Here is a 26,953-nt window from a genome sequence, read left to right as displayed (position 1 = left end):
CAGGAGTAGTGCTACTCCTTCTCTTGCTCTTGTCCTCTCACCAGCTCATGACTTTACTCCCAACACTTTCCCAAACCACTCTTTCCCTTTACCCATGAGCTTCGTTTCACTCAGAGCCAAAACATCCAGGTTCCTTTCCTCAAACATACCATATATCTCTCCTTTTTTCTCATCTTGGTTACATCCACACACATTTAGACACCCCAATCTGAGCCTTCAAGGAGGATGAGCACTCCCCACGTAACTCCTTTTTCTGTTTCCCCTTTTAGAAAGTTGAAATACAAGGAGGGGAGGGTTTCTAGCTCCCCGCTCCCACTTCCTTTAGTCACCTTCTATGACACGCATCAGCAAGGTTGCACAGACGAAGAGTTGCCTAACTACTCACGTATACATGTGTATGTAAACGCACATATACATTCATATGCATTTCAAAATATACATACATATACAAACACAGAGAAATACACATGTACTTATTCATAATTGCTGCCTACGTCCATTCCTGTCACTACCACGCCACACAGAAACAGCATCCCCCCTTCCCTTCTCCAGTGAAGTAGTGCCAGGAAAAGACAAAAAGTCCACATTCGTTCACACTCAGTCTCTAGCTGTCATGTGTAATGCACCAAAGCCACAGCTCCCTTTCCACATCCAGGCCCCACAGACCTTTCCATGATTTACCCCAGACACTTTACATGCCCTGGTTCAATCTACTGACAGCATGTTGACCCCAGTACACCACATCATTCCAATTTACTTTATTCCTTGCATGCCTTTTACCCAACTGTATGCTCGGGCCCTGATCACTCAAAATCTTTTTCAGTCCATCCTTGCACCTCCAATTTGGTCTCCTGCTTCTTGTTCCCTGCACCTCTGACACATGAATCCTCTTTGTCGATCTTTTGTTGCTCATTCTCTCCATGTGTCCAAACCATTTCAACACACCCTCTTCTGCTCTCTCAACCACACTCTTTTTATTACCACACATCTCTCTTACCCTTTCATTACTTACTCGATCAAACCACCTCACATCACATATTGTCTTCTGACATTTCATTTCCAACACATCTACCTCCTTCACACAACCCTATCTATAGCCCATGCCTCGCAACCACATAACATTGTTGGGACTACTCTTCATTCCAACATACCCATTTTTGCTCTGAGATATCGTTCTCACCCTCCACAACCACAAACACACACACACACACACACACACATATTATTATTTTGATATATTTTGTCACTGTTTCCTACATTAGTGAGGTAGCACAAGGTAACAGACAAAAGAATGGCCCAACCCACCCACATACACATGTATATACGTAAACATCCACACACGGACATATACATACCTATACATTTCAACGTGTACATACATATACATACACAGACATGTACATGCCTTCAATCCATTTCCACTGCCACCCTGCCACAACGAAGGCCACATTCGTTCACACTCAGTCTGGCTGTCACGTGTAATGTACCAAAACCACAGCTCCCTTTCCACATCCAGGCCCTACTCCACACAACCTTATCTATAGCCCAAGCCTTGCAACCATATAACGTTGTTGGAGCCACTATTCCTTCAAACATTCCCATCTTTGCTCTCCAAGATAACTTTCTCACCTTTCACACATTCTTCAATGCTCCCAGAACCTTTGTCCCCTCCCCCACCCTGTGACTCACTTCTGCTTACATGGTTCCATCTGCTGCTAAATCCACTTCCAGATATCTAAAACACTTCACTTCCTCTGTTTTTTTTCCTGCAAGCTTACCTCCCAATTAACTTGTCCCCCAACCCTACCTTGCTCTTATTCACATTTACTCTCAACTTTCTTCTTTCACACACTTTACCAAACTCAGTCACCAACTTCAGCAGTTTCTCACCTGAATCTGAGATGAAAGCAAAACTCGGGAAAAGGGGTGCAGAGATGGAGTGTGGCAGTGAGATATGGTGGCTAGTAGCAAGCCTGTTTGCAGATAATACTGAGTTGTTTGCGAAGAGTGAAGAGGAGTTGCAGAAGTTGTGTGTTTTATGATGTGTGTAAGGATAGGCAATTAAAGGTAAATGCAAGTAAAAGTAAAGTAATGATGTTTGAAAGGAAACAGAGTGAAAGTACAGATTTTGTGGGCTAAATTATGCTTTGGATATGGGGGGAAAGAGACTGGAAGAGAGAATTTAAGTATCTAGGAGCCATCTTGGGTAAGTGTGGTGATATGGAAGGAGAGACAAGGGAGAAAGCAGTTCAGGGTACAAGAGTCATTGAGACCCTTAATAGAAGAATGAAGGGTAGAGGTATAAGTATGGAAGTGAGGAGAGGATTAAGGGACAGTATAGTTTTCCCAACCCTGACCTATGCAACTGAAACGTTGGCATGGAATGTGTCACAGAGGTCAAGAATTCAGGCCATGGAAATGAATCATTTGAGAAGAGCTTGTGATGTGACTAGATGGAATGAAGAAAATGAAAGGGTGTATAGGGAATGAATTATGGAGTTGTAGAATGGGTGAAACATAATACTTTAAGGTGGTTTGGGCATGTGGAAAGAATGGAAGACTGGAAGTTTACAAGGAAAGTGCACTGTATAATAGTACAATTAAAGGGGTTGGTGTGACATGGAGAAATAGGGTGGAGGAATACTGGTGGGAGAGAAATAGTGGAAGACTGCGTGGAATGGTGCATGCAAGGGAGGGATGTAAGGATGGGAGTTCCAGGAGGGATCTGGTGTCAGGTATATCCAGTTGGCCAAGAGTCCAGTCTTCTTGGGGTCCAGTAGGTGAGGGGTCCAGTTGAGGAGGAGGCCTTCAGTAGAGCAGTGTTGATGATGGCAACCACTCTGAGGAAGAAGGTTCAGGTGTACTCCAAGGAACATAAAGTCCATCTTACCAGGACTTCATAAAGGAGGAATCAGGGGCATTCCTTATGGTTACACCCCTGGTATCATAATGAATACTTTGCTATATTTATCCCCACCAGAAATCTCAACACCAGTAGCAGCAGCTGGATGGGCATGAGTGAAGGAGACGAGAGCAGAGCAAGTGTGTGGAAGAAGATATTAATTTACTTCTTTACGTCAACAGATTGAACAACAACAGCAGCAGAAGCAGTAAGAGGAAGAGGTGGAAGGTTTGGGGCAAGAAGGGAGCAAGAGGGTGGGTGAAGGGGACACTGATTTTATGTATGTTTACAGACTGAGCAGTAGCAACAGCAGCAGCATCATTAGCCACAGCGGGGGTAGAGAAAGGGGGGTTGGATTGGGTGGGTTGAGGGGAGGAGGTGGGGGGAAGGAGATGGGGGTTGGGTAGGAAGGGGGAGGTGGTGGGTGGGTGGGAGGGGTCCCAGGGAATGGGGGGTAGGGGTGAGGGGGAGAGGACTTTGGGGGGGGGAGGGTGGAAGGAGGGTAGGGGAAGGTGGATGGGGGCAGGGGAGAGGGAGAGGTGCAGGAGGGAGGGTAATAACACCCTTGCTCTACCCCCACTGCTGCAACAACAACTGCAGCAGCAACAACAGGTTTAGGTCATTGGGGGATGAAGTAGTTGGTGGCTATGGTGGGAGTAAAGGGTAATAATAATCTTTGCTTTCAGTATGAACACTGCCACCACCCTGCAGAAGCAGCAGCCACTGGGAGAGAGAGAGAGAGAGAACTTATCATCTTTCCTTTCAGCTTGACCATAACAGCAGAGGTACAGTTGATCAGGAGTCCAGTAGGCCAGGGGTCCAGTTGGCCAGGGGTCCAGTTGGCCAAGGTTCCAGTTGGCCAAGGGTCCAGTTGGCCAAGGGTCCAGTTGGCCAAGGTTCCAGTTGGCCAGGGGTCCAGTTGGCCAAGGTTCCAGTTGGCCAAGGGTCCAGTAGGCCAGGAGTCCAGTTGGCCAGGGGTCCAGTTGGCCAGGGGTCCAGTTGGCCAAGGTTCCAGTTGGCCAAGGGTCCAGTTGGCCAAGGGTCCAGTTGGCCAGGGGCCCAATGGCCATGGGTCTGGTTGGCTTGGAGTCCAGTTGACCATGGGATGACGAGGCTGCTAAGATGGTTTACCAACAGCGGCGTACTCATCCACCTGACAAGCACCAAATGCAGTTAGTATAATCATTTTAAGAGTATATAAACTGTATACATACAAAATTATATTTAAGACTGCTACAAGGACCTGTGTTTGGCATTAGATTTTAACTGATTAGTTCAATGTATGGACTTAAGCCCATAGTTTTACGGTGGCATCTAGTTCTCATCGATTGCCCTTAAACACTGACGCGTAGCATCTATCATCATTTGCTCCATTCTCATTAAACAAAGTGGGTATCAAGTGCTTTTAGTTATACATCTTTTGAAGGATTTGAATTTACAGAGCTAGCATTCCTGCTACTAATCCTGCAGGCTGGCAAAGGGCAGGGACGCCCCGCCCAGTTCCCTGAGGTAGAATTGTCACCCAGCTTCCCAAAAAGAAGGCTCAAATATCATAAAATTTCCTCATCCTCTGAAACACGACAAGGCTTCTCTTTCCTATATCATTACAATTTAGAGTACAAATACCACCGACACAAGTACACTTTTAACAGAACTGCATTTGGAATTCACATTATTACTTAACTTCTATTCTGTTAGACATTCCCCTGTAATTCTTACATTCAATCTCCATCCCCTTTTCCTTATACAAAGGATCTTATTCTGTACTGCTCTTGTCAAATTATCAGGCTTTTGACCATTATACCATGCCTTTCCTGACCCACTCCACAGCAATTTCACTGCTATTCTTCACCTTGCTTACCAAATTTTCTAGAGTCAGGGATCCCAAAGGTTGGTGGTCCAGGAGAAAGGTCAAGAAAGGATGGAGGAAAGGAGTGGAGGGGGACAGAAAATTCATATCCACATCTGAGAAATGGCAAAATATACACTTTGATACCAAGAGTGTAACTAGACGAGCAGCTCCCATACTCACCATTTTTTTAGTCCATGGTGAAATCATGGCCAACATTCCTTGCAGTATCTTGACTGTATAATTTGCAGCACTCTGAGACATTCTTCTTGAACGTTTTCCTTCTCATCTTCATTGCCATCTTGTAGAAATGATTGCCTGCAACACAAAAATTTTTCCATTTTGAATATATTATCAAATTTATGAAGCAAGTGGATAAAATTCGGCAAACAACTACAACTACTTTATATGAAAATGCACCCCATATGTTACCTTAGGATGTACAATACTAATGAGCCTATCATGAATTATCTTACTTATATATTAAGATGACCAACTCGTATCCTGTATGTTACGTTAGGATTTACAATACTAATAAGACTATCATAGAAATTATCCAGTTTTTATATTAAAATGACCAACTCCTTTTCTATATGTTACCTTAGAATTTACAATAAAAGTGATCCTATTTATATATCAAAATGACCTACTCCTATCCTGTATGCTACCTTAGGACTTACAACAGTATAATTGTGTTTATTACATTCTATTATCATGTTTTCTATAATCAATCAGCTGTTTTGGTCACATCCAAAAGAATATAAGTGACCTGTTTATGGAGAATGGCAACCCATGTCAGTTCATCTCTCTATCTCTTCCAGAATATTATGCCTCTGGGAGATGTACAAACCTGTACAAAAACATACTGGCAGCTGTAAAAGCACCATTTGTCATGACAGACTAGAAACAACTGGAGAAAAATGACAAGCTCATGTTGTGATGATTTGAAGCAAGATCAAGTGGTGGTGCAAACGGCAGTAACTCATACATTCCCAACAAAATAAACCTAACAGTTGACAATGAAAGATCTCTGAAGACCTATAAACAAAAATGTATTACCCTCTATTATAGAAGAAGGTTTTAAAGAAGAAACCCGATGAGGAGAAAGCTGCAGTACTTGTAACCTTTGGTGGAGCTATTTATAAGAGATGTGTAATTCATTATGTTCCCAGCACCAGTAGATAGATAACCAGCCTAAACAAGTGGCTAAAAAATGTACTTGCCAAATTTGATGGCAAATTTTACCAGCAACGAAGAATGAACTGGCAGACAAATAGATTTCGAAAGTGTGGAGAACAGACAGGAGAATTGCAAGATTCACCTATCACCAGATTCGGGAATCCATCCAAGGAATGTTAGATGAAAGATTAGTACTTGGACACTCAGATGACTTACTCTGTGAGAAATTCTTTAAAGAGGATGAAAATCTGTATGGCACATAAGCAGCAGATGGCAGTATATCATGGTGTATGACCAGACGCTGTTAACAAGGTGACCTAGAAACCCATGAAGGAAGACAAATGAAATGAAACATTAAACATGAGGACCATGCCTGGTCACACACGCCAATGAAGGAATGCAAATTCTTTAGCAACAAGCATATTTGGGAAGACAGAAGAATGCCCGGCATATAGCAAGACCTGTAGCATATGCATGGAGAAGAATCACTTTGCAATTACACGCAGATCAAAACCAGGCAAGGGTTTTAGAAGTATGGTCAGTGGTATTCAAGAGGATCCTGATAGAAAAGCCAACCCCAATTTCCTGTGTGTTACAAGCTTTCGACATGATGCAACGATGAGGCCATTATGGCATCCACGAAGGACGACCCCGATGTCGTGTATTTTATGAAGCTTTCAACACGACTCAGCAATGAAGCCATCATGACATCAATGGAGGTAAGCAATAAAGTGAAATTTCAGGTTGACTGTGGGACAAGCATGAATGTTATTCCTCAACTAATGATACCTGACAGACAGTTAAAGCCCCGTAATATAGTTTGTATATGTGGAATTCTATAGAGATAGGTGTCTCACTTGAAAAGAAAAATAGAAGAATCAGGAATTTGAAAGGTGCATGGTGCTACAGTAAGACAGCTAAAAGATCTTGACTCATTGGAAGGAAACATGTTAACGATCAAAGCAAATACTCTTAGAGACAAGACCTGTCATAAAGAAACAGCGAATCAGAGGTTGGACGAGTTCATACGAGATGATAAATTCAGGGACTATATGATGCAATAAACAGGTTTTAAGAGACTAGTGAATGAGACTTGGACAATGAAGAAAGACCACAAAACAGTATAACAGATGTACAAATTGAAAGAGGGTTAGATACAAACTCAGGTTTGGAGGACAATGTGAATACAGATGTGTGTGTGTGTGTGTGTGTGTGTGTGTGTACCAAGTAGTGTGTAGAACTAGGATAAGGATGAAATAGGTCATAGAGATGTTTCTAGTGCAGCAGGTGGACTTACTTAGTGTAAGACTATAGAGATGTGCTGCCAGTTAGAAGGTAGGGTCAGGAAAAAGACAAAGAATGGCCCATCCACTCATATACACATTATATACATAAATGCACATACACATGCATATCAGCATATACACATATACAAGTACATTTTCACACTTGCTTGCCTTCATCCATTCCAGGCGCCCCACCCCACAGGAAACAGCATTGCTTCCCCATGTCAGCACGGTAGTGCCAGGAAAACAGACAAAAAAGGCCACATTCATTCACACTCAGTCTCTAGTTGTCATGTGTAATGCACCAAAACCACAGCTCCCTATCCGCATCCGGGCCCTACAGACCATTCCGTGGATTACCCCAGACGTTTCACTTGTCCTGGTTCAGTACACTGATAGCACGTTGACCCTGGTATACTGCATCATTCCAATTCATGCTACTCTTTGCATGCCTCTCACCCTCCTGTAAGTTCAGGCCCCAATTGCTCAAACTCTTTTTCACTCCATCCTCCCACCTCCAGTTTGGTCTCCCACTTCTTGTTGCCTCCACCTCTGATACATATATCCTCTTTGTCAGCTTTTCCTTACTCATTCTCTCCATGTATCCAAAGCATTTCAACACGCTTTCATCTGCTCTTTCTCAACTACACTATTTATTACCACACATCTCTTACCCTTTCATTACTTACCCAGTCAAACCACCTCACACCACATACTGTCCTCAAACATTTCCAAGACTTCTGCAGTCTCTCAATCAAATCAGCCACCAGTGCTGTATCATCAGTGAACAAAAACCGACTCACTTCCCAGGTCCTCTCATCCCAACAGATTGCATACTTGCCCCTCTTTGCAAAACTCCTGCATTTACCACCCTAACCACCCCATCCATAAACAAATTAAACAACCATGGGGACATCACACACCCCTGCTGCAGACTGACCTTCACTGGGAACCAATCACTCTCCTCTCCAACTCATACATATGCCTTACACCATTGATAAAAACTTTTCACTGCTTCTCGCAGCCTTTCTCCCACACCATGTACTCTTAAGATCTTCCACAAAGCATTTCTATCAACCCTATCATATGCCTTCTCAAGATCCATAAATGCTACATACAGATCCATCTGTTTTTCTAAGTATTTCTGACACACATTCTTCAAAGCAAACACCTGATCCACACGTCCTCTGCCACTTCTGAAACCTTACAGCTCAGCCCCAATCTGATGCTATGTACATGTCTTCACCCTCTCAATCAATGCCCTCCCATACAATTTAATATCCCCTTTGCCTTTGTACAGTGGCAATATACATGCATTCTGCCAATCCTCAGCCACTTCACCATGATTCACACATACATTACCAATCAACAACACAGTCACCCCATTTCTTAATAAATTCAACTGCAGTACCCTCCAAACCTGCCACCTTTCTGGTTTTCATCTTCCGCAAGGCTTTCACCACCTCTCTTAACCAAACTATTCACCCTGACCCTCTCACTTCACACACCACATAACAATACATATATATTTGTACCATAAAAGATCAGTTTATATTATAGGGCTATTGTATTTTTTGGTAAAAGAATATTTTCTAAATTGATGTACAAATATACAGTACAATAGTAATTCTTTAAAATGAGAAGGGACAGTATTTATGCTTATTACAGTGTATCATAGCATATTTTTTTTTATTAACAAGCAGCTTCTTTGTTGATAGCCACAAGAATGTAAGTGACCTTTTTTCGAGAATGTACCAAGCAAGGTGATATTGGTCGTAAGCCTCTATAAGAAGCGCGCGCTAATATTGAATAGTGGTGGCCTTCCACCCGAGCAGCTCCTTGTACCTATGGACACCAGAACAGCCTCCTGGACCTCTGGTGACCTGGATTCCAGGTGACCTAGACTTTCCACCCAACCTCTGGGATCCTGGACTCTGAGCTAGGTCAGTGACGTGGCCACCTTGGTTGTGTCCTGGACCCCTGGGTTGCTATATTCTTGGTCGTGGACCCCCCTAGTCTTACCTGATGTATCAGATTAATTTCCTGATGAAGTGCCTGACAACCCTGGTATACACCAACACTGTCTAATTCTACAGTAAAATTTCATTCAGTATCATCAAAAAATTTTACAATGATAATTGTAAAAATTTATTTTTTTATGTTACTGAATGAAATTTTACTGTAAAATTAGATACAGAGTTGGTGTATACCAGGGTTGTCAGGCACTTCATCAGGAAATTAATCTGATACATCAGGTAAGACTAGGGGGTCCAGGACCAAGAATATAGCAACTCAGAGGTCCAGGACACAACCAAGGTGGCCATGTCACTGACCTAGCTCAGAGTCCAGGATCCCAGAGGTTGGATGGAAAGTCCAGGTCACCAGAGGCACAGGAAGCTGCTCAGGTGGAAGGCCAACACTGGTGTAATCATCCACTTGACTACGACAAATTGCTGGAAATGTTTTATCAGTGGAAATGGTGTACAGCTTGTGCAGTTGTGTGCTGAAAAAGGACTGGTTATTGGGAATGTCTAGTTTAGAAAGAGGGATATACACAAGTGTACATATGTGATTAGGAAAGATGGTCAGGAATGACTGGATTGCTATGCAGGGGGAAGGGTGTGATGTCCCCATGGGTGTTTATATATGAGTTGGTGTGACAAGAATATGTAAGAATCTAAGAGAGAAGGGCGAATATGAAGTCTGTAGGGGATGAGAGGACATGAAAAGTCAGTCAGTTATTGTTTGCTAGGATACAGCATTGATAGATTTGAGCGAGTACAGAATTTTGTGACTGAGTTTAGAAGAGTATTTGATAGATGGAGGCTAAGAGTAAGGGCCGATCACACCATAAGGGTCATCTCTATGGTTTTCATATGTAAATTATTATTGTGTTGACATCAATCACAATAGGCTATGGTCAAATGCACCATGTTGGCTGTGTACCAACTATATAAAAAAATTGTTAAAAACAATTTAGTAGTAACACATTTTGAGGTATTTAATAATAAAATCCAATGATAAAAAGTTTAAATAGAACTCATTATAACAAAATACATGGTGCATTCTACGTCACCCATCAAAAGACGTACGAGCGCATCGGATTCAATGGGATCCGAGCCAAAGTAAAGATATCCAATGTTGTTACATGGGATCGGATGCTGTTTCTTATACTTACATTATTTATACGAGTCAACAGGTTCAGGATCTGATCACTTGTGAGGTGGAGGAGAACCTGTCAAGACGTGGACCTCCTCCTCCGTAGTAGTAGAAGTCGTGCTCGAGCCCACAAGCAGCCGGCGGTTCAAGGAGTCACAGTGACCTGCGGGGGAGGGAAACAAAGAGGTGTCAATTCTTCGTGAACCAGATTGACGTAAGTGATGTGTGTTGTCATGTCAATAATCTCGAGTATATACGAGGATGTTAAGTGGTGTGAGGGATCAGGTTGGGATCCAGCTTGGGGTCGACTCCTTGGTGTGGCTGGCTGGCCCGCCTCATCATCATCCTGGAACCCGAGATGATGATCATGTGTTGACATTTGTGTTGTGTGTAGCAATATATACAAACTAAGGCAACAACAACACTGCGGCAACACTCAACCTTGACCCCAGTGTGAAAACCACCAGCAATAATCACATGATTTACATTAACATTTTAACGTTAAAATGACGACATGGTAATTAAACACATTAACCTTAGATATTAACGTTAAAATGACATGGTAATTAAACACATTAACCTTAGATATTAACGTTAAAATGACATGGTAATTAAACACATTAACCTTAGATATTAACGTTAAAATGACATGGTAATTAAACACATTAACCTTAGATATTAACGTTAAAATGACATGGTAATTAAACACATTAACCTTAGATATTAACGTTAAAATGACATGGTAATTAAACACATTAACCTTAGATATTAACGTTAAAATGACATGGTAATTAAACACATTAACCTTAGATATTAACTTGTTCATCATTAACCGTCATGGCTGTGTTAACGTAAGTACAATTATTGCTCTCAGCCACTGGCTTTATTCCCTCATCACCGCACTATTATATCATTGCATTTTGCTGGTAATTCTGGTCATTAGGTCATTATCGACGGCAAGATGAAGATAGGAAAGGATTGGGTGTGTTATTTTGTAATAGTAATAACGTAAATAATATGACATTTTGGCCGTGGTCGGAAACAAGATGGCGTCCGGCCATCAAGCCTTATCTTAGCTTTAGTGGTCGAAATGACCCATTTTATCCTCGTTAGGATAACAACTGTCTTGAGCCATGGCCGAACATGAGGTGTAGTGTGAATATCAAGTGGAAAATAAACTTGGCGCTTCGTTTTAGCAGCAGACCAACAACAACCTCCAACGAAACTACCAAACGATCATTACGATGGTTCACACATACACACCAGAGCCTCTCCAATGTCCTCAAACTTGATTTAAATGAACTCATACTCATAACCGGGATCACATATGTATGTATGTATATATATATATATATATATATATATATATATATATATATATATATATATATATATACACGTGTGTGTGTGTGTGCCACTTCCCGCATGGGTTAACAGAAGGACCGTAGGTCAAGCCAGCCATATCTCTGCTAATTACCGTAAAAATGACACTTTATGACACTCCACTTTGACCCTTATGCATAACATTACAACTGGTCAACAAATTTCTCGAACAATTTGCATATACTAACCTTAAAATAAGGGTTTGATGGAGGGTGTGTCAGGCGTAGGTCCTCCCCGTCAGCGGCTCCTACCTGCAAATGGCCATCTTGGCTCATGGAATTTATACCGTCCCTGGAAACTCTGGCACGACCTGGCCACGGCGTCAAATTGCTAGCTGGTAACTCAACATCACGAGGAAATACAGGAATTATCTGTTTTCTAACCTCCTGATGGTGTTGAGAGTCCTTAATTAGATGCCAGGCGTGGAATTAAGATGGTTTTCAATGTCTTTGATGGTTATATAACTGTAAATGATATCAAGATGACGATTTAATGAAGTGTTGTGATAGTACCATATCCAAAACATAGGTGGCAGTTTTAGTACCATATCCAAAACATAGATGGCAGTGTTTCATACTTTCTCTTCTTACTTGTGTGAAGCAGTGAAGTTCGAACCTGTCTCATAAAGTATGAAATAACGTACAGAACTTGGATTTTTATACCAGAAATTACGTTTTAAAGAGGAAGGTAACTCAATAGTACAATTCTGAAGCTTTTATAGTTATTTTTAAGACGTCTTTTGTAGTACAGCAGTGGAAAATACGGGACTCGCCTGAACGAAGCTGTTCCGATTCAACTGACTCAATGAGGCTTCGAAACACAGCCAAAACGCAGTTAGTACATCAGTCCAAACTCCCTTAAGAAAGTTCCTTATGAGAAATGATGACCAGAAATAAGGGTGAGCCACTAAAAGTTAAAAAGTGGCACTGATGTATACTAGTTATGGAGACTATTTCCGTGGACATATCTTTATTTTGGGGGAGGTGGTTGCAGAAGGGAGTCATAGGGCGTCATAGATAGATAGATAGATAGATAGATAGTGGCTTTGAAAATTATTTACTTAGACACTTTTTCTTGCCAAGAAGGAAAACGAATCATAAGATCACTAAAAGAAAACTTAACTTTCAATCATTAACTCAGTTATTTGTGGTGGTTGGAATTTTTTTTCTTTCTTTTAGATAATTAATGTATTTAGTAGCTCTGGTGTTATTTGTGAGTTTATTGATAATTGTATTGTGAAGTGTGTTGAACTTAGGTTGTACACTTCAGGGCCTTATGTGCCGACCCTTGATTTAGTGCCATGATCTAGCTGCTGACCTAGGCCCTTAGAACTGGGTCAGCCTCAGTCTGGGGTCAGACACCAGAGGGGTTGGATGGTTGTAACTGTCTGTCCACTCAGCTTATATAGGCTTTTGTAAACTACTTATAAAATGACCAAAACAAAATGCTTTTTTTTTATTTTTTTCATTACAGATCATTAAATTTAATGGCTCTTTTAAAGTTATTTAAGTGTGGATCTTAGATCTTTTAGATAATCAGTTTTAAGCGTTTTTTTGTAGTTTATATCCTGATTTTTGATATATTGATTTTAGCCAGATAGACAAGATAATGGCTTTTATCAGGGAGTCTTATTTCTATAAATGAAACATACACTTCCGTAAACAAATATTTATTGCATTACATTACATCAGTGACATAGGAAGATGGTGAAAAGGACATGTTTGCAACCTCGCTCACTAGTCCAAGTTACTAAAACAATGGAGATACAAAGGGTTGAATAATTGTCGATCTTTGTTTATATCGTATACTTTATTATTTTAAGTATGAATACATACATGTATACATTACCTATATTACATATACACTCATATTATTATAATCGCTGTTTACCTCATCAGGGAAGAAGTGCCAGGAAACAGACGAAGAAAGGCTCATCCACTCTTATACAGATATATACATTGAAATGTATATGTATGTGTATGTGGTGCATTTATGTGTATGTGGGTGGGTTGGACTTCTCGTCTGTTTCCTTACGCTACCTCACTAACGCAGGAGACTGCAATTAAGTATAATAAACATGTTTGTATTTTGCATAATACATATCAAAGTTTTTACTTTTTTTTCAGATTCCTGGTTGATGCCTCAGAGATGGAGAAGCCTCAAAAGCAGTTAAGAATTTGCTTAGTGAGGCAAACATGGCTGGGACGACAAGGAACACTTGTTCACCTGAAAACTTTTAGGCCCCGTTGTTGTGGGGGTGTGTACGAGGGGATGGATGTCAGAAGATACCAGCTTGACTGTGCGGGAAGACAGGTGGTCACAGATTGAGAAATAGATCAGAGATGTAGCGGGAAATAGAAAGTACTACAGCAAGGAACATGGCTCTGTATCACGCCGGAACTGAGTGATGATGATGACCTTACGTTATATTGCAACTGGAAAAGATCACGTTGTGGACCAACACAATCTACTGTAAGTAGGGTTATTGCACAGACAGATGGTAGACAAAACAGAATTTATGCAGATTAGGGTCTTCCCTGGTGGTGTGGGTGCTGTAGATCTTATTGGTGATAGTAATTACCATTGCAAGTGTTGGCTTTTGATGCTTTACCTAAGACCTGAAGATGGTTCTCAGACAGCTTGTAACGGGTAACGTTAAACGTTTTCTTGCATGTTTACTTGTGACAAAATGTCAATATTATTTACATATCTACATAGGCTGTAGAAGAAACAGGTTTCATGTCTTTTAAGTGTTTCCACAATCCAAAATTGACCTAACCTAACCCAGTGTGCAAAAGATTTCTAGATTATGAGAAAACAAGCTAGATGATTAGCCTGGGACTAACGTCCAAACTCAGATTTGTACTTAATAAGATTCATGTATTACAGGACACAAGAAGAAAACTAGATGTCCTGTGGAAAGGGGGATTGGACAGCTGAAACGGAGGTGGCACGTTTTGCATGGAGAAGTGACTCGGGGTCAAGACAGAACAAATCTATCATATAATCATGGCGTGTGTTGTTCTCCATAATATATGCAAAGAAGTGAATTTACACCTTCGAGATGAAGGCAACCTCGACATTTTTCTTGGATATAATTTGGATGCAGCAGCACAATCAAATCACTTAAACCCAGGAGATGCACCTCTAGGTTTGTGTTGCAGAGACTACTTTGCTAATTTACACTTCATGGCAGAACAGCGATTCAGTATCATGCACACTTTTTCAAACTGAAAACTTAGTGGAGAATGGACATTGTTGGCGGATAAAAAGATGTTTTGGAAGGAGGTACATAAAGTGTACAAGAGAACAAAATGGAACATCAGTGAAGGGGGCTAAATGGGGAGGTAACAAGTAGTGGAAGTGAGGAGATAAGAGTGAGTATTTTGAAGGTTTGCTGAATGTGTTTGATGATAGAGTGGCAGATAAAGGGTGCTTTGCAAGATGGTGTGCGAAGAGAGAGGGTCAGGGAGAATGGTTTGGTGAATAGAGAAGAGGTAGTTAAAGCTTTGTAGGAGTTGAAAGCCAGCAATTCGGTGGATTGGATGGTATTGCAGTGGCATTTATTGAAAAAGGGGGTGACTGTGTTGTTGACTGGTTGGTAAGGATATTCAATGTATGTATGGTGAAAACCCTGCGGATTGGGAGAATGCATGCATAGTGCCATTATACAAAGGCGATAAAGGCGAGTGTTCAAGTTACAGAGGTATAAGTTTGTCGAGTATTCCTGGGAAATTATATGGGAGGGTATTGATTGAGAGGGTAAAGGAATGTACGGAGCATCAGATTTCAGAAGTGGTAGAGGATGTGTGGATCAGGTGTTTGCTTTGAAGAATGTATATGAGAAATACTTAGAAAAGCAGAGGGATTTGTATGTAGCATTTATGGATCTGGAGAAGGCATATGATAAGAGTTGATAGAGATACTCTGTAGAAGGTATTAAGAATATATGGTGTGGGAGGCAAGTTGTTAGAAGCAATGAAAAGTTTTCATCAAGGATATAAGGCATGTGTAATAGTAGGAAGAGAGGAAAGTGATTGGCTCCCAGTGAATGTAGGTTTGCGGCAGGGGTGTGTGATGTCTCCATGGTTGTTTTATTTGTTTATGGATGGGGTTGTTAGGGAGGAGAATGGAAGAGTTTTGGAGAGGGGCAATTATGCAGTCTGTTGTGGATGAGAGGGCTTGGGAAGCAAGTCAGTTGTCGTTTGCTGATGATACAGGGCTGGTTGCTGATTCGGGTGAGAAACTGCTGAAGTTGGTGACCGAGCTTCCTAAAGTGTGTGAAAGAAGAAAGCAGAGTAAATGTGAATAAAAGCAAGGTTATTGCATTCAGTAGGTTTGAGGGATTGGTGATTTTTGTTAACTATCATTTTTTTTTTTTGATGGGTTTTAAGGTGTCGAATTCTTTAGTAGTTATGGAGAGAATGAGCGAGGAAAAATTGGCAAAGAGGATATGTGTGTCATTGGTGGAGGGAACAAGAAGTGGAAGACCAAATTGGAGGTGGAAGGATGAAGTGAAAAAGATTTTGAGTGATTTGGGCCTGATCATACAGGAGGGTTAAAGGCGTGCAAGAAATAGTGAATTGGAATGATGTGGTATACTGGGGTCGATGTGCTGTCAATGGATTGAACCAGGGCATGTGAAGTGTCTGGGGTAAACCATGGAAAGTTTTGTGGGGCCTGGATGTGAAAAGGGAGCTGTGGTTTTGGTGCATTACACATGACAGCTAGAGACCAAGTGTGAACGAATGTGGCCTTTGTTGTCTTTTCCTGGCGCTACAGCATGGGGAGATTGTGGGGTGCTATTTCATGTGTGGCAGGGTGGCGATGAAAGTGGATGAAGGCAGCAAGTATGAATATGTACATGTGTATATATGTATATGTCTGTGTATGTATACGTTGAAATGTATAGGTATGTATGTGTGCATGTGTGGGCATTTATGTATGTCTGTGTGGGTGGGTTGGGCCATTCATTTGTCTTTTTCCTTGCGCTACCTCACTAACGCGGGAGACAGCAACTAAGTATAATAAATCATTATACGGTATACATTCCTTATTTGACAAAAGACATCACAAACTCCAAAGATGTTTCATAACCATATCATACCTTTGTCACAACAATCTGTGGATTGTTATAAATTATTTCTACCTGGGAAATCAAACACTCAGTTCTGTAAACATTTTTTTTCCAGTAAAGAAATACATTAACTTGTCCATACACTATGATTTGGAGATAAGAGTATCAGCAAATTATAAGTGAATCTGAGATGTGTTAAAAAGTTGTTTTAAAGAAATAATAGACAAATTATTGGTTAGGAATTTTAACTGCAAGTAGATTGCACTTTTGTTTTGCAGTTCTCTAATTTTTAGGTATATTTTTTTTGATAGATTGTCCCAAGTCTGTAGACGTACGCCTATGCATCAGCATTGAACCTGAAGGCAGGGATTCATGCGAGGACTGAGGTGGAGGTATCATCATGGTGCGCAGCCTGTGGGAGAGAAAGGAATCAAGTTAACTGTAAAATGTAAGTTTAAAACTTTGGCTGTAATATGAACTAAATTGTAACCTCATTTGATTTACTAAACTTTAATACTTTTCTATAATACTATAAAAAGCCCTCTTGACTTAAGCCAAGTCATATGTGAAAAAATTATAAGTACATACAAATTTCAGCGCCACAAATGGTTACTTCTGGTGAACAAAGAAAATATTATACAAATTGCTAAACTAGTGGTATCCTCACACGAATCATTAGTCACAGAATCGTAGCTGAAATTCCTGTGATGCTTGGGCTGTCAGCACCAAGAATACCTGCTACTGCATGTGACAGGATCAAGCAGAGGCTTATCATGTAGTGGACCACCACCTGTAAAAATACATACAGCAATTAAGACAAATTCACAAGCATTGTATGGCAATAACTTAGCCTATGCAAGTCTTTTCATACAACTTAGCTTATGCCTAACCTATTTCACATTGAGACTATGAAACTTGTCTTATTTCCATTTTTGCTCCATAAAGAGCGACCTACTGGTCCTCCACTCTGGAAAGTGTTATCTGTTAGCCTCTTACAAAATGGGTATAGTTTCATAAGTTACTTATCTGTTTTACAGAAGAGCCTCTTATGAGTAGCAATCTTATTCTTTCCTGAGGATATAATGTTGTGATACCTCTTCTGAACCTGTTGTTCCACAGTTCTTGAAAAGCAGGGGAAAGCTGCATTTATCTGCTGTTTAATGCTCGACCATGTTTCCACTTTTGTTCTGGAATTAACCCCATCAGAGAATCCCCTGGTGACCTTCACCACTACCACCATTACCCCTACTGTGTCTCCAATGCTATCACCAACATTGTTCAGTCTCCACCCACTGAACCCTACCGTCCTAAGATGGCGGAGATTTATGTGTATCAAACTTCAATAAGATCCTGGTGTCAAAATACCCCAGTGTGGCCCTAAATCTGGAGGCATATCCCTTGTGGAGTGAAGCGATGGTGGAGGGTGGTCACCTTGGTGAAGGAGGGAGGGAGGGTGGCATTGGTGGAGGGTGGAGACCTTGGTGAAGGAGGGAGGGAGGGTGGCATTGGTGGAGGGTGGAGACCTTGGTGAAGGAATGAGAGAGGGAGGGAGAGGGCAATGTGAGGAAGTGCTGGAGGATGGCATCTCAGGAAAAATGGGTATGTTTGAAGGAAAAGTGGTTCCAACAATGTTATATGGTTGCGAGGCGTGGGCTATAGGTTGAGTTGTGCGGAGGAGGGTGGATGTGTTGGAAATGAAATGTTTGAGGACAATATGTGTTGTGAGGTGGCTTGATGGAGGATGGCATTGGTGGAATGACTTGGTATACCAGGGTCGACATGCTGTCAATGGATTGAACCTGGGCATGTAGTTAGGAATTAGTTTCATTAAAGGAGAGACTAAGGTAAATTTACTGGTACTGACATTTTTCTATTTTTCCAGAACATTCAACTTACCTCAGGATGGTGATATTCATATACATACAACTTGGCTTCAGCACTGGAAACAAGGAGCAAATAAAGGCTGTTATCCACACTGAAGCACTGCCTGGTCAACCACTCCATAAGCAGTCAAATGTTGGAACATTTCAAAATTCTTCGTCACTTTATTGTATCGGTATACCTGAAAATTGGAATTTTTAAGTATTCACATATTGCAATGGTTTTCAACTTTCACCCACATACAGATTCCCTTACATCATTTTGTAAAATGCAAAAAAACCTCTGGTCAGTAAGGATGGATGATGAATTTGGCCATCTTTTTTAATATAAAAGTCATAGGAAAAAATAAGGCAAAATTCTTCAGTAACCAATACAATACTGTCAATAGGTTTGTAAGTAGGCAACAATGTGTTTTGTAAATATCCGCAACTAAATTTTATAAATGGAACCAACATTCTTGAACAAAACTAAAGTATTTTTTGTAACAAGCTTTTTTTTTTATGAACTTAATCTCTGCCCAGCTGAGAGCTTTTAAGGCCTCAAAGGCTAAGCAATTCCTACATGTCTCAAGGGAAGGTTTTCTAATTAGGAGCAAAGTCCTACACAAGATACTATATTTGCACCATGATTGCAACTTTATGTACCCTTGTTTTCCCACACAAACTATTTGCAGATTATTAGGTAAACTACAGGTAACTGTCATCATGACAAGTTTACAGACTTTTTAAGTACGAGACAATACCATATCCACACAAGTTTTTGCTTAACTTTAGTAAAGAAACAATGTACAATCACAGCATAAATTGCTTTTACCCTGGGTGCAGTTGATATCAAATTGAATTCAACCTCTGCTCTCCTCTCAGTAGGGTTAAGTGGTCATTCATTATGGCAAGAGACTGGTATAGTGTCACTGATGGCTCCACAGATTCCCATATGAGGAAAGCAATACGAGACTAGTTGCAAAGGCTTTCTTCAGGATTTTTCTCCAGTTTGTCATATTGACACCTTAGAATTAAAAGTAATTTACAGTCTGATTGTACAATTTAACTAGTATAAAGGCATACTTGTCCAAATAAGAGGCAAGTGCAAAGAATTTAATATCCTTTGTCATAAAGTATGTTAAAATATGCTTTAGATATTCATTACCACATGAAAATAAATTGGTGACTGACTTCAGAATTTCATTTGTATGCCCTAACACTACTAGGAATAAAGAAAGAACTTACCAAGACTCCTGCTGTGTACTTTACATTGTCTTCAAAGTGGGGATGGTCTGCAACCTTAAGCTGAGCTAACGTACAGAAACTTTCCTTGATTGGAAGGTTGGATGTCATGAACATCCCAGAGGTGGTGTGGTCTGCCACATATTCTGCCACTACAGTAAACTGTTAAGAAGAATATGCATACATGACGTACACAATACGAAAAAATATATATCGTTTATGTACACAATTTCTCCACACTCTGAGGCAGCATCAGGAACAGAGGAAAAATGGCCCCATTTGCTTATTGTCCTTATTCACAGTTAAGCCTCTCATCTTTTCACAGTTTCTCCTAACAGCTTCACATGCCCTGATCCAGCCTGTTGACTGCATGTCCATCTCTTACATCTCGCTCCATCCTTCCAACTTGTCCTTGTTCTTGCTCTTCCTCCATTTCCATATATGTACATATATGAATATGTACATATATGTACGTCTGTGTATGTATATGTTGAAATGTACATGTATGTATATGTGCGTGTATGGGCGTTCATGTATTATATGTGTATGAGGGTGGGTTGGACTTCCTCGTCTGTTTCCTTGCACTACCTCGCTAATGCGGGAGACAGCAACAAAGTATGATTAAAAAAAATAAATATTTCATATATTTATTAAACTTTGTCGCTGTCTCCCGCGTTAGCGAGGTAGCACAAGGAAACAGACAAAAGAATGGCCCAACCCACCCACATACACATGCATATACATAAATGCCCACACACGCACATATACATACCTATACATTTCAACGTATATAAACATATACATACATACACATGTACATACTCATACTTTCTGCCTTCATCCATTGCCACTGCCACCCCACCACACATGAAACAACACCTCCTTCCCACGCACATGCGCGAGGTAGCGCTAGGAAAAGACAACAAAGGGCCACATTCGTTCACACTCGGTCTGCTAGCTGTCATGTGTAATGCACCAAAACTACAGCTCCCTTTCCACATCCAAGCCCCACTAAACTTTCCATGGTTTACCCCAGACACTTCACATGACCTGGTTCAATATATAATGCAGTGGTTTCGGTGCATTACATATGACAGCTACCTTCACCTGGCACCACCACTCCTTCTCTGTCACTTAACACACATGCCTTACTCATTTGATAGAAAATCTAAGCTAGTTTTTGTAGCTTTCCTCCAACACCATACATTCAGAGCATACACAAAGCATGTCAACCACATCATATATTTTCTCCTGATCTATAAATTCCACACACAAAGTGTTTTCTTTAAGTATATCAAAGAATCTTCAAAGCAAGCACCTGATCAAAACAGCGTCTCCCACTTCTGAGGCCACTTTGTTCCTCCACAATCTGATGCTCTGTGCGTGCTACCCTATATCACAAGTCTCATACAACTTTCCAGGTATCCTAAACAAACTTCCTCTATTCTAGTTCAAATATTCACTTTCTGTTCCCCTTGCATTTATACAATGGCACTGAACAAGCATTCTACCAGTCCTCAGGTACCTGACCTTCAATTATACATACTAACAAAAACACTTAACCTTACTGATTCTGGGAAACTCTTCCAGGCAAAGACCTCTGATGTTACAGTGTATGGGTCAAGAAAGTCTTCAGGATCATAGTCATTAGCCACCAACATGAACCAAGAGTCATCAACCTGAAATTTACATCAAATTGTAGTACCGTAATAATGAAAGATATTGTGCAAGAAAAACAATGAAAGCAGCAAATGTTCATTCTGAAATTTACATCTTTACTATTCATTTATAATTAGTAGTTGCCTTGTATGATACAGGAGAGACACTGGCAGTATTGTCAATCCTGTTTTCCCCTTACCTAGTATATTCATTGCAACCTAAAATCTGCTCAAAAAATATTTTCCCTTTAATACACTTTTATCTCTTAAGTAGCCCAGCCATGGAAATTTTGGGTGGTGCCAAGGAATGTGGCAAGAAAAGATACACAGAAAAAGGAAAATGAGTAAACTGTCTATATTTATTGCTGTACACACACTTAAATTTGGTGCACTAAGTTTGCCTATCAAGTTTGTTGAATTTTGCCAACTCTTTGTCCCTTCTCTGTCACCACCAATTGATTATTGAGAGAGAACTATTCTCAATGCTAACAGTTCAACTTTCATATTATAATTAGTGCACCAAAGACGTGCTAATTAGCCACTGAATGATGTGGGGCGTATAGCAGGGCACCCTTCTATCAGTACCTTGACTAGGTGGCAGGTCAAGGCACATGACCTCACCTAACCTACCAATTCCTGGATAAATGACCTTTATGGCCCAAACTATGGTTGCACATACACTTTTGCTGTCGGAAGACCTGTTAGTTTGCACTGCATATCAAATTTGCATAACATTTTCATTTAACCTATAAAGGACCCCAACCAAACTAGTATGTTATGATGCCATACTAGTAGGGATTACTTTTATTAACATTCACTCAACTTTCTCCTATCACATACTTTTAAAAACTCGTCACCAACTTCTGCAGTTTCTCACTTGAATCTGCCACCAGTACTGTATCATCATTAAACACACTCGCTTCCCAGGCCCTTTCATCCCCAAAGGCTGCATACTCACCCCTCTCTCAAAGACTTGCATTTACGTTCCTTATCATCCCACCTAGACATATTGAGTGTCATCATGTGTGTACAACTATAACCAATAAAGCTTCTAGCATCAAGTAAGGTAATCCTTGCACTGACCCTATTCTACCACCTTGCCTAGGCAACTCGCCCCCATCCCAAGCTCGCCTTCATTTAACATTGATATCACTTTTATGGTTAGAAAATAAAATATTAGGAAATAGTGGAACTTTCCTCCGGAAAAATTAAGAGGTTCCTTATCCCATTCCTATGCCCAACTAGATCAAAACAAGACCATTATGTAGCAGAAAACCTACCACTAGTTAGCACTCCAGAGATCGTTCCTGCTATGGGACTGCCACGGGTGGTGAAGACATCCACTTCCATGTAGTTTGCACGCCAACTTTCCTGTACATTCTGATCTACACCATCTAGTAGGAACTCCGAGTTATGCTGTCTAGCGAGTGGCCATTCACCTGCAAAGTGAAATGCTTAACCAAAAGCAACCACGTACTATTGATTATATTCCTTGACCACAATATGTCAGAACCACTAAACTCCATTTCCTCTACTATTACAATTATTAACACTGAACACCACTAATCTACAGATATGCCTGCTAGTTTGTCTAAAATTATGAAGGCCAACACGACAGTTTTTGGTTCCAGTTATATGTATTAAATCATGAGCATACAGCCTTGGTTTGCTCACATACATCGACTTAAAGTGCAGGAATATACGAGTTAGCCAACTGTGCACCTGAACCATTCGATAAACAGGAAACCAAATATAGACATCCTATGTATATAACACAACATGTTTAGTAGCCAGTATAAAGCAGTATTAGCCATATAAAGGACACCAGTTTCATACTGGTTTGCAATGCAAGAAGTATGCCTACTTGAATCCACATTTACAAAGTGATATCCCCTCAAATTCTCAAAAAAATTTCCATTGGTTTAATAATCTTTTAACATCCCTTTCCAGAATCAGAACTTTGAAGTGTTTTATATCTCAAGTGGTATGATGCAACTCACTCACCTTATGTAAAGTCAGTTCATCAAAATGGGCATTATCAACAGTGAGGGATGCAGCATTTATAAATCCAGTGATAGCTTGCTGGCCGGAGTGGTACAACACTGTAGGAAGGGCATCCTTCAGAAGCTGTACCTCTGTCTGCAAGTATCACCAAGTGGTTAATCAACCAGTATCCTGTCATAAAAGGGAATTCTCATGTACGATCAGTAAGGTTTTGACTTTTTTGAAGTATAACCATTATTTGATTATGAGCATTATCAGACTTGCCACTCCCTCATCCCATTTTTTGTGGAAATAACCAAGAGAACATTCATTTTAAATACCTGAAGCTCGCTTACAGCTGCAACATATTCCTCCAAGGATTGATTGGCTGAGCTCCCTTCTAAGGGGTTCCTGATGTTAACAGTCTGATCAATGGTAGTTGTTCCACTCACTGTTAGTTCTGGGATGATGACCGGCCCACTCCATACCTTTCAAAAGACCAGTTCACGCTTTTTTCATATCCAACTGCCTCTCCTACCTTACCAAGTCAGCATCATTAAAAATCAACCTCATTTACACATTTTGGTAATAGCCAAGCAACAGAATAAGTGACACTTGTAGATCCAGCAGTGATGTGCAGGCTGTAAGTGTGTTTAAATAGTTATATGCTAGAGGCATGAAGTTGTCTTGGGATAAGACCTGGGATGATGACTGTGAAAAAGAACTCAAAGTAACTGGAGTCTTGATATCGCAGGTGATGGACAAGTACCGAGAGTGGCAGGGAGGGTAACAATGGAAGAAGTAGAGTGAAGACTAGAGGTCAGTTGTGCAAGAAAATGAAATGTTATGATGGAGCAGAGGGCACTGAAAGAGAAGAGAGCAATGATATTGTGGTGGTGTGTTGGAATTAAAGGACTCTCTAAATTGCTTGTAGTACAAGAATGAAAGTTTTTATGTGCCCTAATGGCATCAGTCACAACACACGAGTCCTTGTTCAATTGGGTGTAGCCTTAATCAAATGAGGTCTTGAGAGGGTTTGGTCCAACTCTAGGTGGTTACCTCTCAAACATGCAAGAGTGTAGGACACTGATATGAAGAGATTGCCAAGTGCTGACAATCTGCTGTTTATTGTAATTCAACTCCAAGACAAGTGCAGATTATGGCCCAGACACATAGAGGTGAGGTCACTGACAAGCATGGGAACTAATGGGAAAGAGCCTTACAAAGCTCCACTTTTACTGAATAACAGGCCAGTGAAAAAAGAAAGTTGGGAGGATATGTTATCCAAGTCTAAATGAATAACAGGCCAGTGAAAAAAGAAAGTTGGGAGGATATTGTTATCCAAGTCTAAATGACTTTTTGAAGAATGAAAATGCAGAGGATGGACAAGACATTATATCCAAGGGCAAGGTTGTTTACAACCACAGAAGGTACTGGGAAAAAGACTTGCAATGCTCTTTTGCAATCCCATTAGGTAAAATGTCTAATGAAAAAAAATTAGTTTATGGAAACAATTGTAGTGATGTGAAAGCATGGAAGAATCAAGACGCACTAGAGCACAGGTTTAAGAGAAGTGTTCTACCCCCTTTTGCTGAGGATAGTATAAACTCCATTATATAAAAAATAGCTTTTAAAAACCTTAACTACAAGTAGACTACTGGCATTCTGTCCAGAAACATGCATCTCTCCTTGTCATATACAACACTTGACTCGCATAGATCATTATTCATAACCGATTTTCCTGTGGAGCACCATTCAATAGCCTTGACTTTTGGCAACTTGGTGGAAGCAACAGATGGTAGCAGTATGTAGGAACATTAAGGCTGGAGCATTAGGTAATAGTAAGGATAAGGAACATTAGGTAGAAGCACTCTACGTGGCTTGTTAAGGGTGAAGCAATAGAGGCTATGAAGTGGCACTGGAGTTCCCTAGATATGGAGAGACTACTGCCATGGACACCCATTTAAGGGAGTTCCACTTTACATTTAAAAGGCCAAGCGAGTGCTTTGACAGTTGCTGAAAGAGGAGTGGTAATTGGGAATACTGGATTCAATAAGCTGCACATGGGCAAGAGTATACATGTGAGGGACTGAGCATTAACATGCATAATTGGCCTGTTGCAATTCACTGGCTTGCACAGAAAAGGTTCTTATATGCAAGTATGTTAAAGGGAGTGGCAGGTGGAATGCCATTTTTTGGTGAAGTAATGTGTGAAAGTCTGTAATGAACAAATGAAGAAAAAACAGTCTAAAATAAAGTAGCAAGAGGAAGAGGGTTTAGAAAAGTGGCTTGTTGTGCTGCAATACCTAGAGAAATTAAAAAATGGCACACACATAAGCTAAATAAAACCAGGGCATTGAAAGGTTTAAATACTTACATAGACAAATGATGTGTATGGCATGTGAAAGATGGGATAAAGAAGTGATACTCCTGATCCTACCCACCTACGTATCATGAGGATTAGTGATAACTGCATACTGAGCCAGCACTTCAGTGGTTGTCAAGCTGCACTCCTCCAATCCAGACAGCCGTCTTTCTTTCTGTCTCAGCCATATGTAGACTGCTGGTATTCTGTCCACAAGCATACAATCTCTCCTTGTTACACACAAAATTTTACTCATGCTACTCATTCATCAAACCTGAGATTTTCCTATGGTGAGAGCTATGCTGTAGCCCACCCTTTCAGCAAAATGGTAGGAGCAACAGACAGGAGCATTAGGTTAGGTTAGGTTAGGTTAGGTTAGGTTAGGTTAGGTTAGGTTAGGTTAGGTTAGGCTAGGCTAGGCTAGGCTAGGCTAGGTTAGGCTACCTTAAAATTTCAAGAATCGACTCAACATACCATGAACATCTCCAGTAAACCTGAGACCCACACCTTCTGTACTAGTGGCATCCTGATCCACTAACACAAGATTATCAACTGCAGCCTCCACACCCAAGCTATTCAGAGATTCCACAGTCAGATCAGAATTTAACAGATCCAAAGATGTCATAACCGTCTTTTTTTTCAAATGTCAAATACCCTAAAATAGGGAAAAAAATATATTTAATTCTTACACTAGCCTCAAAGATCAAAGAATTGCATGGCATTATATCACTATATGCATACAATTATAATCAACAAGCAGTCTTCAACACTGGATCTTCCCTGTATGAGGATATTCTTATCAAGTCGCATGAGGTCAGTGGCAATATCAAGACCATTCAATCTCCCCTTCAAGTCTAAATTTCCAATAACACCCACTTTACCACCAAAATCCTGAAAGTATTCACCATCCATACCACAAACTCTGATGCTTGTGATTCGAATTCAATAACAGCTGTACACACATTGCATTTTTTTTTTTTTTGCTTTGTCGCTGTCTCCCGCGTTTGT

The 26,953-nt window shown here is 40.5% G+C and overlaps 3 protein-coding genes across 28 annotated transcripts in view; 1 reads left to right on the top strand and 2 right to left on the bottom strand.

Moving 5' to 3' along the window:
* LOC139762984 (uncharacterized) overlaps positions 1 to 26,953 on the top strand; it is a 326,805-nt gene that overhangs the window by 108,895 nt on the left and 190,957 nt on the right. The window lies entirely within an intron of this gene.
* The window catches only part of LOC139762985 (uncharacterized), a 141,290-nt gene that overhangs the window by 55,953 nt on the left and 58,384 nt on the right, over positions 1 to 26,953 (bottom strand). The window contains exons 1-8 of one of the 7 annotated variants that reach the window (XR_011715945.1): positions 26,420 to 26,877; positions 23,922 to 24,068; positions 23,602 to 23,736; positions 21,508 to 21,618; positions 19,943 to 20,101; positions 18,732 to 18,897; positions 17,503 to 17,625; positions 16,928 to 17,247 (exon numbers count right to left, since the gene is read on the bottom strand). Coding sequence is in view for 2 of the 7 variants with exons in the window: in XM_071688511.1 (XP_071544612.1) it covers positions 18,802 to 18,897; positions 19,943 to 20,101; positions 21,508 to 21,618; positions 23,602 to 23,736; positions 23,922 to 24,068; positions 26,420 to 26,470 (699 nt within the window). In the remaining 5 variants the exon portion in view is untranslated. Of the gene's footprint in view, positions 1 to 16,927; positions 18,898 to 19,942; positions 20,102 to 21,507; positions 21,619 to 23,601; positions 23,737 to 23,921; positions 24,069 to 26,419; positions 26,905 to 26,953 lie in introns of those variants that run through there. The other 6 variants (XR_011715944.1, XR_011715942.1, XR_011715943.1 and 3 more) reach the window with 6 other exon arrangements.
* Positions 192 to 10,530, bottom strand: LOC139762988 (uncharacterized). The gene is made up of 3 exons (XM_071688539.1): positions 10,395 to 10,530; positions 4,935 to 5,069; positions 192 to 4,055 (listed from the first exon to the last, which is right to left on the bottom strand). Exon 3 carries the CDS (start codon positions 4,049 to 4,051, stop codon positions 3,698 to 3,700), a length of 354 nt encoding a protein of 117 aa, XP_071544640.1. The 5' UTR covers positions 4,052 to 4,055; positions 4,935 to 5,069; positions 10,395 to 10,530; the 3' UTR covers positions 192 to 3,697.

Source organism: Panulirus ornatus, chromosome 45, assembly GCF_036320965.1.
Source record: "Panulirus ornatus isolate Po-2019 chromosome 45, ASM3632096v1, whole genome shotgun sequence".
Taxonomy (NCBI): Eukaryota; Metazoa; Arthropoda; class Malacostraca; order Decapoda; family Palinuridae; genus Panulirus; species Panulirus ornatus.
Note: the sequence above shows the minus strand (reverse complement) of the source record. Positions and strands in the feature narration are given on the sequence as shown.